The sequence below is a fragment of the Selaginella moellendorffii genome, unplaced genomic scaffold (genome assembly GCF_000143415.4).
Source record: "Selaginella moellendorffii unplaced genomic scaffold, v1.0 SELMOscaffold_32, whole genome shotgun sequence".
NCBI classification, from domain to species: Eukaryota; Viridiplantae; Streptophyta; class Lycopodiopsida; order Selaginellales; family Selaginellaceae; genus Selaginella; species Selaginella moellendorffii.
Window position 1 is genome coordinate 717655 of NW_003314293.1, and position 19856 is coordinate 737510.

Below are 19856 nucleotides of genomic sequence, written 5' to 3' on the forward strand. Positions count from 1 at the left end.
ATGTACGCCAGGTGTGGGAGCTTGACAGACGCTCGCAGGCTTTTCGACAGGATGGATCGCCATGACCTTGTGTCATGGAATGTTATGGTGCTGGGATACGCTGACAGTGGCTACGCAGAACTGGCACTGGACCTCTTTCAACTCATGCAAGCTGATGGCTTTGGTCCAAACTCTCGAAGCTTTGTAGCCGCCTTCAAAGCTTGTGCTTGTCTAGCAAAGCAAGAAGACACGGCGCTGATCGATGGGAAGCTTGTGAAGCTCAGGGCTCTCGAGAAAGGCATGGCTCTTCACTCCCAAGCTGCAAGTTTCGGCTGTGACATGGACAGATTCGTAGCAAACGTGTTGGTGGACTGTTATGCAAACTGTGGTAGCATGGAGGATTCAAGCAGGGTCTTCTACGGGATCCAGAGTCCGACGGTGGTTTCATGGACTGCATTGGTTCTCGGATATGCTGAAAACGGGCAGGGAGAGATGGCCTTGGAAGTGTTTTCACAGATGCAACACGAGGATGCTGAGATGGATTTTCTAAGTTTTGTGGCGGCACTCAAGGCTTGCAGTGTTTTGGCCGTGAAGGAAAAGGCAGCAAAACGAGCCAATGGCTCCTTGGTGAAGATCATTTCTCTGGAAAGAGCCATGAAAATCCACTCCGAGACGTCAAGGAAGAAGTGCGATTCGGACTTATATGTGGCGAGCTGCCTGGTGGATACTTACGTCAAGTGTGGGAGCATGCTAGACGCGCGTAGGATTTTTGACAGGATGACGCAGCGGAATGTGGTCTCCTGGAATTCGTTAATCTTGGGGTATGCCGAGAATGGAGAAGAGGAAGTGGCTTTAGAACTGTTCGGGCGGATGAACAGCGAAGTCTTTAAGCCAGACGCTCAAACTTACGTTGCAGCGTTGAGCGCTTGCACTCGACTGGCGACTAAAGAAGTACCAAGGGACGCAGAAGATGCCTTTCAGATTTGGGCGAACTTTGTGGACCTGGAGAAGGGAATGGCTGTTCATGCACGGGCTGCTACCGATGGCTTCGACTCCAACGTCTACGTTGCAAGCAGTTTGATCGACATGTATTCCAAGTACGGTGTCCCAGACGAAGCTCGAAAGGTGTTTGACGAGCTCCATCCTCCCAGGAACAACATCGTGACTTGGAATGTCATGATCCAGGGATACGTAGAGAATGGAGAAGCTGAGCTTGCTATTGAGCTGTTCACGTTGATGCTGCTTGAGGGGACGTGCTCGCCTAATGCTCGAACTTTCGTAGCTGCGTTCAAGGCGTGTACTCTACAAGCAGAGAAGGAACAGGAAGGAAGCAATCTTCCCAAAGTTATGGCCTTGGAGAAAGGAATGGCTCTTCACCGTTTAGCTTCGGACATGAGGCTAGACTCCGAAGCGTTCGTGGCAAGCTCTTTGATAGATCTGTACGCGAAGTGCGGCACTATGGACGATGCCTGGAAAGTTTTCGAGAAGACACCAAGGCGGGATATGGTTTTATGGACGGCACTTCTGCTTGGCTACGTCTCGAATGGTGATGAAGAGCGAGCTCTAGAGCTTGTCAAGTTCGTGGAGCTTGGCGATGATGCTGATCGATCGAGCATTCTCTCGGGACTCAATCTCTGCGCGTGCTTGGGATCCAGAGGGGAAGTGGACGCAAAGATGGTGTGCCTGGAGAGAGGCATGGCGTTCCACATTCAAGCTTACCATGCCGGCTGGAATGACTACGAGGTGGCTCGCGGACTTGTGGCGATGTACGCCAAGTGTGGGAGCATGGGGGATGCTCGACGAGTTTTCGACACGATGCCGAGAGACGACGTCGCAGCATGGAACTCGATGGTCCTGGGCTATGCCGAGAACAAGCAAGCAGCGCTGGGCTTGGAGCTCTTTCGAGAGATTCCTCCTCGAGTTTTGGACGCTCACAGCTTGGCTGCTGCTCTCAAGGCTAGTGGAAGCCTGGCCTCTCTGGGACGGGGCAAAGCCACTCATGCTCTAGCTTGCCGCCTGGGGATGGAAGAATCTCTCATCGTTGGGACTAGTTTGGTCGACTTCTATGGCAAGTGTGGAAGCATGGTGGACGCTCGACTGGTTTTTGATAAGATCTTTGCCAAGGAGCTAGCGGCCTGGACAGCTCTCGTGGAAGGCTATGGCCGTCAAGGAAGCTCCAAGCTTGTGATGGAGCTTCTTTGTGGAATGGACGAGGAGGGGTTTCGACCAGACGCTAAAACTCTGGCTAGCGTTATCACTGCTTGTAGCCACGGTGGCGAGCTAGAGGCCGCCAGGAAACTCTTTGCAGAAGTGATTCCTTCGCAGGATTATTTCGTGCGCATGGTGGATCTTCTAGGTAGAGCCAATGAGCTAAATGCCGCAGTAGACATGGTTAGCTCGGTGGAAAGTGTTAGCAACGCTAAGTTGGTGGTGTTGTGGAGAATTATCCTAGATGCTTGTAGAAGGTGGAAGAATCTTGAGGTGGGAAAGGTGGCATTCAAGCGTTTGATGGATTTGGATGAGTTTGATTCAGCGGCTTATGTACTATTCGCATCCAGCTATGATTAAGTGCAAATAATTCACTTGATTATTCTTTCTTTGTAAGAATGCGGCTGCTCTAAATGGAGCGAGCGGCAAAGGCTAGAGCTCCAATACCAATGGTGATAGCAATGGGGCCTCCATACTTGGTGCCAGAGTCTGCCACATTCACGCAAGAATCGAGCATGGAGTAGCCAGCCGAGTAGAGCTTGCTTCCCGCGATGTTGTAAAGAGCACGAACTGGAGCGAGCAGTGACTGGTATGCATATGGGAGGTATTCGCTTGCACCAAGGGCATCGAACAGAGAATCTAAGAACCATTCGCTGTGAACAGAGGCCACCACGTTATTGACAAGAATGTTGCCCGACAGTGTCAAGGGGTTGTAGAGTCCCAGCTTGTCAACCTTTGAGATCTCTGCGTATATCAAGATTGTGTTATTACAGAGCATTAAGAGGTGTGGTTTCTTGTACCTGTGATTGGTGAGGCTCCAGAGATTGTGGACAGGCTATCGCCAACTTTGAGATCAGCAGCTCGCTTGTAAATTATCTCTCCTTTGGTGTTAACTGGGACAAAGTGACCGGCTGTAAGCTCCAAGGTGTTGGCTTCGGTCTTGACTTGCACGAATTCAGAGACAACATCTAGATCCTTGTGACCAAACGCGTAGATATCCGAAAATGAATTCTTCCCAACAGCAACCTGTAGAAACTCATTAATCATGTGAAGCAAAGTGGATTACTAGCTAGGATCTTGCCTTATCTCCAATCTTAAGTTCCTTCATGGTCTTCATTTCTCCACTGTACATATGAACCATTGCATCACCTAGATAGATATTGCATGGTTACATAGCACAGTGTAATTTGTAGAGAATAACTTTATTACCTGGAAAGCATCCAGGGTTTTGACATATTCCATTGTTACATGTGAATCCAGTTAGCCCCGCTGTTGTGCAATCAGCAGTAGTAGTGCAACTCACTATATTAGTAGCAAATACAGTGGAAAACAATCCAAGAAGAGAGACCACAGCAAACACAGCAGCTAGAGAAGCCATTGCCTTTCAAATATACTTAAGAAGACACTAAGCATATGAAGCATCATTGGCCATGCACTGCTTAAATAGGATGAACTTAAACGTAATTACATGTGATATGATTTTCTGGGGAAGAATATGGGTGAGTGAGCGAAACATCTTAGCTATATCAATTGTCAAACATCTAGTACATATATTGTCTACCTAGTTCTATATTTTTAAGCAGGTGATGCTTTGGTACACCTGTATAATGCGATGGACTTTAAAATTGGATAATTCCAGTCTTCAACTATAGTAATTGCACTATTATGAACTAATAAAACCTTGTAATAAATTTTTTAATAAAGTTCTTTAAATGTTAGAAATATATGTAAAGCTTTTTGCAATTGCCATAAATTACTTAGAATAATGAGTTTTGATATCATCAATTGAGAATTTATTTACATTTAGAAGGATTATATTATTATTATAGTACACACAAACATTTACATGTGTTTACTTGCTCTTGAATATGAACTATTTCATTTCATTTTTCTTTTTTGCCTTTTCATTTTCTTTTCTTTCATTTTCATGGCTGGACAAACTCCTTATTTGATTCTAAAGTAACAATTGGTGCAATTTGTGTAATTGCTTGATGCTATATAGTTGCAATTGATCAATCAAACTTAGTTGGTAATGACATTCATGTCCAAATTAAAATAATCATATGACTAACTACACAAATATTAATATATGGCATTGTAACTGTACACCTCGAACTCACACGTATAACTAAAAAAATTAATAAAAAAAACTCCACACATGTGTAAATATATAATGTATGCATACATAATCACATATTCATTGTTTTGTGTTGTAAACTTTAGTTTCCTCAAGGAAAAAATCCTTACTTTATACTTTTGACATCTATCTTTTTATGATGTTTTAATAAAATATCTTAAGTTCAATATAGTTGGTTAGAAAAACCAAGATTAAAATGCTATGACGATAAACATGACAACAGTAATTCTTCATAAAAAAATTTGGCGGCTCTAAATGGAGCGAGCTGCAAAGGCTAGAGCTCCAAGACCAATGGTGACCGCAATGGTGGCTCCATACTTGGTGCCAGAGTCTGCCACATTCACGCAAGAATCGAGCATGGAGTAGCCAGCCGAGTAGAGCTTGCTTCCAGCGATGTTGTAAAGAGCACGAACTGGAGCGAGCAGTGACTGGTATGCATATGGGAGGTATTCGCTTGCACCAAGGGCATCGAACAGAGAATCTAAGAACCATTCGCTGTGAACAGAGGCCACTACGTTATTGACAAGAATGTCGCCCGACAGTGTCAAGGGGTTGTAGAGTCCCAGCTTGTCAACCTTTGAGATCTCTGCGTATATCAAGATTGTGTTATTACAGAGCATTAAGAGGTGTGGTTTCTTGTACCTGTGATTGGTGAGGCTCCAGAGATTGTGGACAGGCTATCGCCAACTTTGAGATCAGCAGCTCGCTTGTAAATTATCTCTCCTTTGGTGTTAACTGGGACAAAGTGACCGGCTGTAAGCTCCAAGGTGTTGGCTTCGGCCTTGACTTGCACGAATTCAGAGACAACGTCTAGATCCTTGTGACCAAATGCGTAGATATCCGAAAATGAATTCTTCCCAACAGCAACCTGTGGAAGCTCATTAATCATGTGAAGCAAAGTGGATTACTAGCTAGGATCTTGCCTTATCTCCAATCTTAAGTTCCTTCATGGTCTTCATTTCTCCACTGTACATATGAACCATTGCATCACCTAGATAGATATTGCATGGTTACATAGCACAGTGTAATTTCTAGAGAATAACTTTATTACCTGGAAAGCATCCAGTGTTGTTTTGACATATTCCATTGTTACATGTGAATCCAGTTAGCCCCGCTGCTGTGCAATCAGCAGCAGTATTGCACCTCACTATATTGGTAGCAAACACAGTGGAAAACAATCCAAGAAAAGAGATCACAGCAAACACAGCAGCTAGAGAAGCCATTGTCTTTCAAATATACTTAAGCAGACACTAAGCTTATGAAGAATCATTGGCCATGCACTGCTTAAATAGGATGAACTTAAACGTAATTACATGTGATATGATTTTCTGGGGAAGAATATGGGTGAGTGAGCGAAACATCCTTTAGCTATATCAATTGTCAAACATCTAGTACATATATTGTCTACCTAGTTCTAGACACTCAGCCGGCACAACAAAATAACTAGTGAAAAAATCCCACTTGGAAAGTGGCATTTTAATCTGCGAAATGCCCCTTCTGTTCATTGGCAGAGCTTCTGGAACCTGACTGATTCGACCAATTTGCTGCTGCTGCAGCTAGGGCTAGAGTCAAGGTTTCTAAGAGTATTTTTTATTTTTATTTTGTAAGGGGAAGGGGGGGAGCGGGGGTGTGGGTGAGTGGGCTGGTAAAAAATTGTAAAAGATTAACATAAATGTGCATATATATGCTCAAATTATTGTAATATATATGTGTCACTTACAAAACTATATCTTCAGTTATCCATATTACATTTACATTCTTCTTTAATCACTTTTAACATTTAAAATGAAGTTAAAATATTAACATAAAAAATGATATGGAAAATCAAGTTGTAAGGAAAATTCTTTATCAATTGACATAATAATGACACACATTTTCCATCTAACAATTTAGTAAGTGCAATTTAAATGCCTGAAAATATTGTTTCATGATCAAATTTTGGGTATTCATTGGTATTTGCGGATATCATTGTCAAATGTTATATATATGGGTATGATATTGGACTCTTAGGCATATTGTTGAGTCATAAAAATTTAAGTTGAAATGAATATATATGAAATTGTAAATAAGAGGAAGTTGGTTGAGTATTAAAAATTTACATTCTTGGATTAAAAGTTATTCTTTTTGTAGTAAAGAAAATTTTCCACAAATTTTCTTAATGGTTGATTTGTTGATTATTTTGCCCAAAAACCATTTCATTTTTGAAAGCCATTTAGTGAAAGGGTTAAAGTTGACTAAAATTAAAGTAAAAAAGTGGTTGTTGTTTTTTTCCCTTAGGCTTTTCTTATGTAACATTATATTTGTTGGTAGATTACATCTTATATTTAGTTAAATTTAATGAGAGTAGTTAACTCTAATTAAACTTGACTTAGTTTAAGATAGTGATATTTAGCTTAGTTGTTTGCAGTTAAAGTAATAACAGTTTTAGGTATATAAATCCATCTCATAGTCTTCCCTTTAGTTTCAACTAAATGTTAATCATTTGTGGCTAACCTCTTCATTTGTACTTAGAGTTATTTGTTAAAGATGTTAGTAGGGTTATTGTTGTATGATTGGATTTAAGTAGTCATTTTGTCTGTAATTATTTATGTTTCTATATGTTGTATTTAGAGTGTTACTTTTATGTTGGACAAATATATAACTCAATGATGTAAATTTAGTGTTTGAGCCTTATGACAACAAATTTAAGAGTGATTGTTAGTTATTTTGTAACTAATGATTATTTATAAATTTCATTATTTTAGAGCTTTGATTGTGTATATCAATTACCCTAGCTTATATACAGGAGCGAGTGGTCCGGATTGAAACCAATCCGACGGCTACCAAAATCCCACTATACTAATATTAGTATATGGCATCATAGCCATACACTTGGCCTTCACATCATTCCCTCCTTTCAGAATAATGGAACACCATCAAGGTTCTTTTGTAGATGGGCCGGGATCTGGAAGAACGTTAGGAGGAGGCATTGGCAGATCTGTAAGTGGTATTAATTGCTTCTGATCCCTTTGTATGAAGCATTTTAACCACTACACATGCGCAATATCTAGAAGATCATTCTGCTAAACATTATTGCAAACTTCATAAACTTGTGGTCCAACTTGCCACAACACCCAATACGGTCCTTTCCATTGAGCAATAAACCCCTTAGATAAACCACGTACCTTAAAATGGGGAAAATGGACTAACACTAAGTCATCCACTTTGTACTCCGCAAGTGAACGATGATGGGAGTTGTAGCGCCATTGTTGTCACATTTATACATGACTTAAGTGTTCGAAAGAATCCACTATGAACGAGAATGCTAGAACACTGTTCGATTGAGGAGGAAGTATCTAACAAAAGTTGCAGAGGCACTAACAAGAGCACCAACTTTCACTCAACAAGTCAAGTAATCAAGTAATCAGAAGCAATAATAACATACTCATTACCAGCAGTCGACTATGGAAAAAGTTCTATAAGATCAAATGCCACCAACTCAAACGAATGGGAAATTGCAATTGACTCTAATCGTCCTTCCATAGCACGAGGGGGAGTATTACGAACTTGGCACCAAACACAGCTACGCACATACTAGATAATATCACGTCGCATCTCCGGCCAATAGAAAGATCTGCGTAGCTTCTTAGTTACACTACAATGCCCTATATACCTACCTAGAAGAGGAGAATCATGATAGCCATGGAGAAACCATGGAATAAAGATAGAAGGCACCATCAGCCGTAAATGATCATCAAAATAAAGAAGGCTGTCTTCAAGGTATCAGCAAGTGATGCAAGATTCTCAAACCCATCTTGAAGCCTTTGAATCCACGACTCAATCTTTTGACCTTTGCGAACCTCATCAAAAGAGGGTAGATTTTGCTATGCGCCTTGTGGACACTGAACATCAAGTGTAGCAACCGCCGACGGCACAGAATCCTCGTCTAAAAAATCCACAGATGCTAGAACAACAAGCTCGTTAAAAACATGAGAAGAGAGTGCAGAAGGAAGAGGAGCTATAGAAATGCCATCAGCATTAGCTATAAAACTCCCTAGGTGATGAAAAACATCAAAATTATATATCTAAAGCTTCAAAGCCCACCGAACAGTACGACCAACCAAGTTTTTTCGTTTCAATAATGAAGTAATATTAACATAATCATCTTCAACTAACGTCCGAAAACCATGTAAATATGCATGAAGTTTCTCAAAACCCTAGACTGCTGCTAAACACTCCTTCTGTAATTCACCTCCACTGATTGCAATGTACGGTTTATATATGCAATGAGATGGCACTGATCAAGCACACTCGGGCTCATCGCAAAGAACTTCGTCCATCATCCGCTAGAAAGTTGCTAGAGCATTGTTTAAACTAAACGGCATCACCAAAAACTCATACAAACTAAATAGTGTATGAAAAGTAGTTTTAAAAATATCTTTTTCGGCCATTGGTACTTGCCAATACCTAGAAGCAAGATCTAGTTTGGTGAACTAATGACTTCGCCCCAGACGATCTAAAAGATCAACAATATGAGGAAGAGGGTACACATCTTGGCTCATCACTTTGTTTAATGAATGATAGTCAATGTAGAAATGAATACTCCCATCAGGCTTCGTCATAAGATGAGGTTCACATGCCCAAGGACTTTGCAACTTCCTAATAACACCCTTCTTCAACATCTTCTTGACATTTGCACATAAAATCTTAATCTCTTTGGGTGACCAACGACGAATAAAAACCTTGATTGGACGAGCATCCCCGGTTGAAATCGGATGATGTGTAGCAATCTTGGCCCCAGGCGATAGATCAAATTCAAAGAGATCAAAATACTCCTTCATGAGCCGGTCAACCACTGCAACACAAAGATTATCGAAGGGATCAGAGTGTGGGAGCATGGGGGATGCTCGATGAATTTTCGACACGATGCCGAGAGACGATGTCGCAGCATGGAACTCGATGGTCCTGGGCTATGCCGAGAACAAGCAAGCAGCACTAGGCTTGGAGCTCTTTCAAGAGATTCCTCCTTGAGTTTTGGACGCTCACAGCTTGGCTGCTGCTCTCAAGGCTTGTGGAAGCCTGGCCTCTCTGGGACAGGGCAAAGCCACTCATGCTCTAGCTTGCCGCATGGGGATGGAAGAATCTCTCACCGTTGGGACTAGTTTGGTCGACTTCTATTGCAAGTGTGGAAACATGGTGGACACTCGACTGGTTTTTGATAAGATCTTTGCCAAGGAGCTAGCGGCCTGGACAGCTCTCGTGGAAGGCTATGGCCGTCAAGGAAGCTCCAAGCTTGTGATGGAGTTTCTTTGTGGAATGGAAGAGGAGGGGTTTCGACCAGACGCTAAAACTCTGGCTAGCGTTATCACTGCTTGTAGCCACGGTGGCGAGCTAGAGGCCGCCAGGAAACTCTTTGCAGAAGTGATTCCTTCGCAGGATTATTTCGTGCGCATGGTGGATCTTCTAGGTAGAGCCAATGAGCTAAATGCCGCAGTAGACATGGTTAGCTCGGTGGAAAGTGTTAGCAACGCTAAGTTGGTGGTGTTGTGGAGAATTATCCTAGATGCTTGTAGAAGGTGGAAGAATCTTGAGGTGGGAAAGGTGGCATTCAAGCGTTTGATGGATTTGGATGAGTTTGATTCAGCGGCTTATGTACTATTCGCATCCAGCTATGATTAAGTGCAAATAATTCACTTGATTATTCTTTCTTTGTAAGAATGCGGCTGCTCTAAATGGAGCGAGCGGCAAAGGCTAGAGCTCCAATACCAATGGTGATAGCAATGGGGCCTCCATACTTGGTGCCAAAGTCTGCCACATTCACGCAAGAATCGAGCATGGAGTAGCCAGCCGAGTAGAGCGTGCTTCCGGCGATGTTGTAAAGAGCACGAACTGGGGCGAGCAGTGACTGGTATGCATATGGGAGGTATCCGCTTGCATCAAGGGCATCGAACAGAGAATCTAAGAACCATTCGCTGTGAACAGAGGCCACCACGTTATTGACAAGAATGTTGCCCGACAGTGTCAAGGGGTTGTAGAGTCCCAGCTTGTCAACCTTTGAGATCTCTGCGTATATCAAGATTGTGTTATTACAGAGCATTAAGAGGTGTGGTTTCTTGTACCTGTGATTGGTGAGGCTCCAGAGATTGTGGACAGGCTATCGCCAACTTTGAGATCAGCAGCTCGCTTGTAAATTATCTCTCCTTTGGTGTTAACTGGGACAAAGTGACCGGCTGTAAGCTCCAAGGTGTTGGCTTCGGTCTTGACTTGCACGAATTCAGAGACAACATCTAGATCCTTGTGACCAAACGCGTAGATATCCGAAAATGAATTCTTCCCAACAGCAACCTGTAGAAACTCATTAATCATGTGAAGCAAAGTGGATTACTAGCTAGGATCTTGCCTTATCTCCAATCTTAAGTTCCTTCATGGTCTTCATTTCTCCACTGTACATATGAACCATTGCATCACCTAGATAGATATTGCATGGTTACATAGCACAGTGTAATTTGTAGAGAATAACTTTATTACCTGGAAAGCATCCAGGGTTTTGACATATTCCATTGTTACATGTGAATCCAGTTAGCCCCGCTGTTGTGCAATCAGCAGTAGTAGTGCAACTCACTATATTAGTAGCAAATACAGTGGAAAACAATCCAAGAAGAGAGACCACAGCAAACACAGCAGCTAGAGAAGCCATTGCCTTTCAAATATACTTAAGAAGACACTAAGCATATGAAGCATCATTGGCCATGCACTGCTTAAATAGGATGAACTTAAACGTAATTACATGTGATATGATTTTCTGGGGAAGAATATGGGTGAGTGAGCGAAACATCTTAGCTATATCAATTGTCAAACATCTAGTACATATATTGTCTACCTAGTTCTATATTTTTAAGCAGGGCATGCTTTGGTACACCTGTATAATGCGATGGACTTTAAAATTGGAACATTCCAGTCTTCAACTATAGTAATTGCACTATTATGAACTAATAAAACCTTGTAATACATTTTTTAATAAAGTTCTTTACATGTTAGAAATATATGTAAAGCTTTTTAGAATTGCCATAAATTACTTAGAATAATGAGTTTTGATATCATCAATTGAGGGTGTGGGTGAGTGGGCTGGTAAAAAATTGTAAAAGATTAACATAAATGTGCATATATATGCTCAAATTATTGTAATATATATGTGTCACTTACAAAACTATATCTTCAGTTATCCATATTACATTTACATTCTTCTTTAATCACTTTTAACATTTAAAATGAAGTTAAAATATTAACATAAAAAATGATATGGAAAATCAAGTTGTAAGGAAAATTCTTTATCAATTGACATAATAATGACACACATTTTCCATCTAACAATTTAGTAAGTGCAATTTAAATGCCTGAAAATATTGTTTCATGATCAAATTTTGGGTATTCATTGGTATTTGCGGATATCATTGTCAAATGTTATATATATGGGTATGATATTGGACTCTTAGGCATATTGTTGAGTCATAAAAATTTAAGTTGAAATGAATATATATGAAATTGTAAATAAGAGGAAGTTGGTTGAGTATTAAAAATTTACATTCTTGGATTAAAAGTTATTCTTTTTGTAGTAAAGAAAATTTTCCACAAATTTTCTTAATGGTTGATTTGTTGATTATTTTGCCCAAAAACCATTTCATTTTTGAAAGCCATTTAGTGAAAGGGTTAAAGTTGACTAAAATTAAAGTAAAAAAGTGGTTGTTGTTTTTTTCCCTTAGGCTTTTCTTATGTAACATTATATTTGTTGGTAGATTACATCTTATATTTAGTTAAATTTAATGAGAGTAGTTAACTCTAATTAAACTTGACTTAGTTTAAGATAGTGATATTTAGCTTAGTTGTTTGCAGTTAAAGTAATAACAGTTTTAGGTATATAAATCCATCTCATAGTCTTCCCTTTAGTTTCAACTAAATGTTAATCATTTGTGGCTAACCTCTTCATTTGTACTTAGAGTTATTTGTTAAAGATGTTAGTAGGGTTATTGTTGTATGATTGGATTTAAGTAGTCATTTTGTCTGTAATTATTTATGTTTCTATATGTTGTATTTAGAGTGTTACTTTTATGTTGGACAAATATATAACTCAATGATGTAAATTTAGTGTTTGAGCCTTATGACAACAAATTTAAGAGTGATTGTTAGTTATTTCGTAACTAATGATTATTTATAAATTTCATTATTTTAGAGCTTTGATTGTGTATATCAATTACCCTAGCTTATATACAGGAGCGAGTGGTCCGGATTGAAACCAATCCGACGGCTACCAAAATCCCACTATACTAATATTAGTATATGGCATCATAGCCATACACTTGGCCTTCACATCATTCCCTCCTTTCAGAATAATGGAACACCATCAAGGTTCTTTTGTAGATGGGCCGGGATCTGGAAGAACGTTAGGAGGAGGCATTGGCAGATCTGTAAGTGGTATTAATTGCTTCTGATCCCTTTGTATGAAGCATTTTAACCACTACACATGCACAATATCTAGAAGATCATTCTGCTAAACATTATTGCAAACTTCATAAACTTGTGGTCCAACTTGCCACAACACCTAATACGGTCCTTTCCATTGAGCAATAAACCCCTTAGATAAACCACGTACCTTAAAATGGGGAAAATGGACTAACACTAAGTCATCCACTTTGTACTCCGCAAGTGAACGATGATGGGAGTTGTAGCGCCATTGTTGTCACATTTATACATGACTTAAGTGTTCGAAAGAATCCACTATGAACGAGAATGCTAGAACACTGTTCGATTGAGGAGGAAGTATCTAACAAAAGTTGCAGAGGCACTAACAAGAGCACCAACTTTCACTCAACAAGTCAAGTAATCAAGTAATCAGAAGCAATAATAACATACTCATTACCAGCAGTCGACTATGGAAAAAGTTCTATAAGATCAAATGCCACCAACTCAAACGAATGGGAAATTGCAATTGACTCTAATCGTCCTTCCATAGCACGAGGGGGAGTATTACGAGCTTGGCACCAAACACAGCTACGCACATACTAGATAATATCACGTCGCATCTCCGGCCAATAGAAAGATCTGCGTAGCTTCTTGGTTACACTACAATGCCCTATATACCTACCTAGAAGAGGAAAATCATGATAGCCATGGAGAAACCATGGAATAAAGATAGAAGGCACCATCAGCCGTAAATGATCATCAAAATAAAGAAGGCCGTCTTCAAGGTATCAGCAAGTGATGCAAGATTCTCAAACCCATCTTGAAGCCTTTGAATCCACGACTCAATCTTTTGACCTTTGCGAACCTCATCAAAAGAGGGTAGATTTTGCTATGCGCCTTGTGGACACTGAACATCAAGTGCAGCAACCGCCGACGGCACAGAATCCTCATCTAAAAAATCCACAGATGCTAGAACAACAAGCTCGTTAAAAACATGAGAAGAGAGTGGAGAAGGAAGAGGAGCTATAGAAATGCCATCAGCATCAGCTATAAAACTCCCTAGGTGATGAAAAACATCAAAATTATATATCTAAAGCTTCAAAGCCCACCGAACAGTACGACCAACCAAGTTTTTTCGTTTCAATAATGAAGTAATATTAACATAATCATCTTCAACTAACGTCCGAAAACCATATAGATATGCATGAAGTTTTGTCGCGCAAAACACGACCCCAACAAGAGCAAGCGTGAATCTATTGCTCAGCGACGATCTCCGCTAGCACCTCCCTAAGAAAACGAACCCAAGGCTGGCCGCATGTCGGACAGCTAGTCTGCACCCTCTGTTCCCTTGCCATATGATCCGAGAACCGTCGTTCAATCTCCCTCATTCTCCTTCGCATGATCAGCCTCTGTTCCACTCAAATCACTGCTGGTGGCCTTGCCATGCTTTTGGACTCCTCTCTTATTGCCAAGGGTTACATTCTACGCCTCTTCACCACCTTATATCTCTCCCAACCCCAAGAGGCACTAGAATATACTGTGCCAGCTAAGCTAACCCCCTTAACTGATAGCTAAAACCGCAAAAAGATGAAAAATCAGGCTAAGTACTAACCAAGGGCGACTCCAGGCCCTCGACATCATACCGGCAACGATAGCACCACGTCCCCGTGTGCCTCAGATGGATAGTATTGCTTCAGGCGAGCTCCGTTGACTGGAGTAGGTAACGGATTACCACTGAAGTCTTCCAGCTCAGCTGAACCGTTGATGTTCACAGCCTTAACCCGATAAGGCCCGATCCACCGGATTTTCAGCTTTCCAGGACGCTTCCAGTACTTACTCTCGTAAAGCAAGACCAGATCTCCCACAGAAAAAGTCTTATGGCGTAAATGGCGATCATACCATTTTTTCCGCTGGAACTGCAGAGCTCGGCAAGCTTGGAATGCCTGAAGATGGTGCTCATCCAACCGGTCCAAAGCTGCTAAACGAGCTTCCACAACCCCATCCCAGTCATAGCTGTGCTCCACAGCCGTCCTCATCGAGTGCACCTCGAGCTCAAGAGGCAGGATCGCTTCCTGTCCATATACTAGCCGAAAAGGAGTAAATCGGGTGGTTACCTTGTAAGCAATGCGATAAGCCTAGAGAGCGTCCAAGAGCTTCAAATCCCAGTCACTGGCACTGGCGTTGCAAATCTTCGTCATGGTGTCACACAGCGTCTTGTTAGTCCGCTCAACCTGGCCATTGGCTCTCGGATGGTAAGGCGTTGAGTGACGATGGGAGATGCCATACTTGGCGGTCAACACCGCAATGACCTCGTTGATGAAGTGAGAACCTCAGTCACTCACCAGCTCAAGCGGGCAGCCGAACCTCGTGATGATATTCTTGTACAAGAATCCTGCCACCTTCTCCGCTGTATCCACTGGAAAAGCCTCGGCTTCCACCCACTTGGTCACGTACTCCGTGCAAACAAGAATGTAGCGATTCCTCCTGGTACGAGTCGGCTTGAACGGTCCCATGAAGTCAATTCCCCACTTCTCAAAGGGAATGGCCGGAATAATGGGATGCAAAGGCATGCTATCCCGCTTAGTCGGCCGGCCTACACGCTGACAGGGATCACAGCGTTTAACGAAATCCGCCACTTTCCCTGTTTGCCCTAACTGGTCAAGTTGAGCCCCTTGCTTCGACCGGCGACGATTTTCGCGGGCAATTCCCTCCGGATCGGCAAAAGGAACCGGCGCTTGCACTCCCAGCTGCCGAGCAGCAAATCTGGTTTGCACTTGGTAAGCCGTACGCTCCGCGCGGCCTTGTGTCAAATTTGAAATCGAATCCTCTGTTTTGGAATTAGGATTGGCGCCCACGGCCAAATCAGGAACCATGGCGCTCCGATCCCGCCGGCGTGAAGCACATCGCCTCTGCACTTGAACCTGCTCGTCCTCCTTCTCAGCGTCCTCATAAATTTCCTGCAAGTTCGCGGCAACGGGGGACTGAATTGGCCCTGCCGGATCTTGTAAGTTCCACTCCCTTGGCTGAATGAAAACGGCTTGGGAGTCCACCACAATCTTCTCTTTGCCTTTCTGCAGCTTGTGAGGGCATTTATCCTGCTCATGAAGCCCTTGAGTTTGGCAAATTCCGCAAATTGGCTGATAACCAATCTCCTTGCGTGGATGTGGGCAATTTGGAGAAATATGCCCCAGCTCATTGCAATTCCAGCAAGTGACAGGTCCTCTCCTCTAGCCTCCGCGACCTCGTCCTGCCGGTGCTACTCCCGCTGCGTAGACTGGCACCATCTGTGGTGCATAATTTGGATAAACTGGTGCATACGTGATATGTGGTGGAGGAGAAAACGGCCTCTGAATCATCATCTGTGGCGGAGACATTGATGTTGGTGAAGCTGGTGCTGTTTGTATGTATGCGGCCTGTACTTCTGATCCTGGTTTGTAGAAGCAATCCTCCGATTTATGGTTAGTACGCCGGCAGTATAAGCACCTCGGAGCCACAGCCCCCCCGCTCGGACACTCGTTAGGATAGTGCCCATATGCGTTGCAGCACACACACCAGATATTTTCTCTCGTCTTTTGTTGTCTTCCTGGATTCTGTACTCCCTTGATCCAATTGATTTGCATATCAGCCATCTTCTTCGTCAAGGTCTCCACCAGGCTCTCTTGAACCTTCTTCATTTCCGCTTGCATATCCGGTACTGTCGGCTGCTGGGGATACCCACCATAGGGCATCTGCGGCTGGTTCCCCATCGGCTGCACCATCTGCCCCGGTACCGCGGCTGGATGCGCCATTCTGCTATAATCCAATGTTTCGAGTACTGGAGGCTGGATGCCTCCATACATAGGATACATTGATGGATTCGTATGTGCCATATTTGCCGGTACTGAGTTTGCCATAATATTTCCGCTCATGATCCCTTATCTAGTTTGTCTGGCTGTTCCGTAATGGGCTTGTTCCCAGTTTCCCGCCAATCCTATGGCTGCCTCCAAAGTGGCTGGGTTCTGACACTTGACATGCACCTTCAGTGTTATGGGCAATCCTCCCACGAAATATCTAACTTGCTCCTCCGCTGTCGGCTGCGGCACTCGTTTCAGCAGAAGGCCTTTGAATCTCAAAGTATAGCTCTGCAAGCTCTCTCCTGGTAGCATCTGAAAATCATAAAGGCTGTCCATGATCCTCTGGTTGAATCCGACCGGCCGGAAGGCTGTCAGGAATGCTAATCTCAGATCTGCCCATACTGTCGCTGCTGGTATGGTGGTCATCCACTCGGCTGCAATGCCTTGCAGTGTGGCTGGAAATAATTTTCTCCTCTCGGCGTCTGTATCTTCATCATTTGCGGTGGTGGTGTTCTCCAATGCCATTATATGAGCATCCGGATCTCCACTGCCCGTAAAGAAAGAGTATTTCATCTTCGTCGTCATGATTGCTGGTCGTCTCGGTGGTCCTTGCGGTGTAGGCGGTGTACTGGTTCCGCTACTACTGCTCAAACTCGAAGTTGCTGGTACTAGTGGTGAGGATTGATATTCTCCCCACTCCTCTAAGTCTTCTTGATCGGGCTACTCCCCTTCTCCAGGATACTTTACCGGCGATGTCCTCGGCGTGACCTCTGGAGGTGTAATACTCGGCGTTACCAGAGGTGTTGTTGTCAACCCTCTGCGCTGTCTTCTATCTGCTCTACTCTGATTCTGAGTCTCCCTTCTAGCTGCTGCGTCCAATCTTTCCTCAAGCAGCTCCTGATACTCTAGCAAGGATTGGCGCATACACAATCTTTGTTGATGCAATCTCCGGCTTTCGTGAGAGGCTTCTGACTTGATGGAGGTAGCCCGGTTCTCTCGGCGCTCCCTCTCCACCAATCTCCACGCTCACTCCTCGTTTCCCGGGCAGTGCACCAAAGATGTCGCGCAAAACATGACCCCAACAAGAGCAAGCGTGAATCTACTGCTCAGTGACGATCTCCGCTAGCACCTCCCTAAGCAAACAAACCCAAGGCTGGCCGCATGTCGGACAGCTAGTCTGCACCCTCTGTTCCCTTGCCATACGATCCGAGAACCGTCATTCAATCTCCCTCATTCTCCTTCGCATGATCAGCCTCTGTTCCACTCAAATCACTGCTGGTGGCCTTGCCATGCTTTTGGACTCCTCTCTTATTGCCAAGGGTTACATTCTACGCCTCTTCGCCACCTTATATCTCTCCCAACCCCAAGAGGCACTAGAATATACTATGCCAGCTAAGCTAACCCCCTTAACTGACAGCTAAAACCGCAAAAAGATGAAAAATCAAGCTAAGTACTAACCAAGGGCGACTCCAGGCCCTCGACAAGTTTCTCAAAACCCTAGACTGCTGCTAAACACTCCTTCTGTGTCATGGAGTAGTTCACCTCCACTGGTTGCAATGTATGGTTTATATATGCAATGAAATGGCATTGACCAAGCACACTCGGGCTTATCGCAAAGAATTTCGTCCATCATCCACTAGAAAGTTGCTGGAGCATTGTTTAAACTAAACAGCATCACCAAAACCTTATACAAACCAAATGGTGTACGAAAAGTAGTTTTAAAAATATCTTTTTCGGCCATCGGTACTTGCCAATACCCAGAAGCAAGATCTAGTTTGGTGAACTAATGACTTCGCCCCAGACGATATAAAAGATCAGCAATATGAGGAAAAGGGTACACATCTTGGCTCATCACTTCGTTTAATGAATGATAGTCAATGCAGAAACGAATACTCCTATCAGGCTTCGTCACAAGATGAGGTTCACATGCCCAAGGACTTTGCAACTTCCGAATAACACCCTTCTTTAATATCTTCTTGACATTTACACATAAAATCTTAATCTCTTTGGGTGACCGACGACGAATAAAAACCTTGATTGGACGAGCATCCCCGGTTGGAATCGGATGACGTGTAGCAATCTTGGCCCTAGGCGATAGGTCAAATTCAAAAACATCAAAATACTCCCTCATGAGCCGGTCAACCACTGCAACACAAAGATTATCGAAGGGATCAGAAAAGGGAAGAGCAAAACAAGACAAAAACATAGGAGGAAATAGTGGGGGGACAAAAGTAATGGAAACAGAGGTAGAAGTAGAGGGCCGAAAAGGTATGGAAGTGAAAGGAATAGAAGAAATATAAGGAAGTATTAAACAAGGGGGAGAAGCCTCAAAGTCACACTTGGCATGATTGCGCTGCAACCAATCCATACCAAGGATAAAGTCAAAAACTTGATTCAACACCACCTGTAATGATTGCAACTCAAGCTTAAGATTGCCCACATGCACAACTAAATCCACCTCATCCCGTGCACATGCATGTGTACACCTGTTGCCATAAAGAATGAAAACTAGTTATGCAAGTGTAGACGGCAACATGTGGCAACAGGTCGAGCAATAGAAGATAAATTCGAACCTTTATCAACCAACATGGAGAGAATAATAGAAGACCTCTTGTTATAAAAATGAGTTTGGAAAGTAAACATTGGATGAACTGGTGCTAAGTAAACCCTTTGATGATACTCCTGAAAGAAAGATGAAGGGGTCACTGACTTATTCGCGTAGGGTCCCTCCATTACTCGTGTGACTCCTCATTTTTCAAATGCATCTTGGTGTCGAGACCTTCCACTGTAGCAGCACCAACAAAATGTTATTAACACCAAAGTCTCCACCCAGGAAATGGAGGTCACCAATCCGAAAAATGCCGACAATGCCGATAAGTGTGATCAACTTTATCATATGCCCAATAGCAAATGTCACAGCCACAACCACGTCCTCGCCCTTGTCCTTGGACACGAGCAGCAACAGCATCAACCTCCATTAAAACAGGACCATCACCCATAGAAAGTGGAGCAGAAGGATGGGCAATGAGAAGTGAAAGAAGCAATGTCTCATAATGTTGTGCCAAGTGAAAAACATCTGACTCTCAGTACCTCCTCAACACCTCTTGCTTTTCTCTGGAGGAGGAGGAGGAGGAGAAAAGAAATGCTGGCACAGGAGCAAGGAGCACAAGGGAGTGCCATGTGAGAGGTTGAGCGTGGAGGAGCAATGAGAATAAAGAAATAATGGAGAGTGGAGCTGTCACGTGGTACAACTCCTCTTACTT

At 43.0% G+C, this 19856-nt stretch overlaps 5 protein-coding genes across 5 annotated transcripts; 2 read left to right on the forward strand and 3 right to left on the reverse strand.

Moving 5' to 3' along the window:
- LOC112348717 (pentatricopeptide repeat-containing protein At2g03380, mitochondrial-like) lies at positions 1 to 2547 on the forward strand. The gene has a single exon (XM_024681762.1). It carries the CDS (start codon positions 1 to 3, stop codon positions 2545 to 2547), a length of 2547 nt encoding a protein of 848 aa, XP_024537530.1.
- LOC9649963 (warthog protein 6) lies at positions 2544 to 3590 on the reverse strand. The gene is made up of 4 exons (XM_024681812.1): positions 3397 to 3590; positions 3269 to 3336; positions 2988 to 3213; positions 2544 to 2931 (listed from the first exon to the last, which is right to left on the reverse strand). The coding sequence occupies exons 1-4, from the start codon at positions 3563 to 3565 to the stop codon at positions 2597 to 2599; spliced, it is 798 nt and encodes a 265-aa protein (XP_024537580.1). The 5' UTR covers positions 3566 to 3590; the 3' UTR covers positions 2544 to 2596.
- Positions 3591 to 4532: 942 nt separating this feature from the next.
- Positions 4533 to 5532, reverse strand: LOC9638500 (warthog protein 6). The gene is made up of 4 exons (XM_024681815.1): positions 5376 to 5532; positions 5248 to 5315; positions 4967 to 5192; positions 4533 to 4910 (listed from the first exon to the last, which is right to left on the reverse strand). The coding sequence occupies exons 2-4, from the start codon at positions 5305 to 5307 to the stop codon at positions 4576 to 4578; spliced, it is 621 nt and encodes a 206-aa protein (XP_024537583.1). The 5' UTR covers positions 5308 to 5315; positions 5376 to 5532; the 3' UTR covers positions 4533 to 4575.
- Positions 5533 to 9430: 3898 nt separating this feature from the next.
- LOC112348718 (pentatricopeptide repeat-containing protein At3g26782, mitochondrial-like) lies at positions 9431 to 9982 on the forward strand. The gene has a single exon (XM_024681763.1). It carries the CDS (start codon positions 9431 to 9433, stop codon positions 9980 to 9982), a length of 552 nt encoding a protein of 183 aa, XP_024537531.1.
- On the reverse strand, positions 9979 to 11020 carry LOC9638501 (warthog protein 6). The gene is made up of 4 exons (XM_024681811.1): positions 10832 to 11020; positions 10704 to 10771; positions 10423 to 10648; positions 9979 to 10366 (listed from the first exon to the last, which is right to left on the reverse strand). The coding sequence occupies exons 1-4, from the start codon at positions 10998 to 11000 to the stop codon at positions 10032 to 10034; spliced, it is 798 nt and encodes a 265-aa protein (XP_024537579.1). The 5' UTR covers positions 11001 to 11020; the 3' UTR covers positions 9979 to 10031.
- Positions 11021 to 19856: the final 8836 nt, after the last annotated feature.

Bases quoted from the DNA above. Each gene is read 5' to 3' on its own strand.
- LOC112348717 (XM_024681762.1), top strand. From the start codon at position 1: ATGTACGCCAGGTGTGGGAGCTTGACAGACGCTCGCAGGCTTTTCGAC.
- LOC9649963 (XM_024681812.1), bottom strand. From the start codon at position 3,565: ATGGCTTCTCTAGCTGCTGTGTTTGCTGTGGTCTCTCTTCTTGGATTG. The intron at 3,337-3,396 runs GTAATAAAGTTA...ATATCTATCTAG, and splicing joins AAACCCTGGATGCTTTCCAG to GTGATGCAATGGTTCATATG. The intron at 2,932-2,987 runs GTACAAGAAACC...TGATATACGCAG, and splicing joins TGGAGCCTCACCAATCACAG to AGATCTCAAAGGTTGACAAG.
- LOC9638501 (XM_024681811.1), bottom strand. From the start codon at position 11,000: ATGGCTTCTCTAGCTGCTGTGTTTGCTGTGGTCTCTCTTCTTGGATTG. The intron at 10,649-10,703 runs GCAAGATCCTAG...GAGTTTCTACAG, and splicing joins AACTTAAGATTGGAGATAAG to GTTGCTGTTGGGAAGAATTC. The intron at 10,367-10,422 runs GTACAAGAAACC...TGATATACGCAG, and splicing joins TGGAGCCTCACCAATCACAG to AGATCTCAAAGGTTGACAAG.
- LOC112348718 (XM_024681763.1), top strand. From the start codon at position 9,431: ATGGGGATGGAAGAATCTCTCACCGTTGGGACTAGTTTGGTCGACTTC.
- LOC9638500 (XM_024681815.1), bottom strand. From the start codon at position 5,307: ATGGTTCATATGTACAGTGGAGAAATGAAGACCATGAAGGAACTTAAG. The intron at 5,193-5,247 runs GCAAGATCCTAG...GAGCTTCCACAG, and splicing joins AACTTAAGATTGGAGATAAG to GTTGCTGTTGGGAAGAATTC. The intron at 4,911-4,966 runs GTACAAGAAACC...TGATATACGCAG, and splicing joins TGGAGCCTCACCAATCACAG to AGATCTCAAAGGTTGACAAG.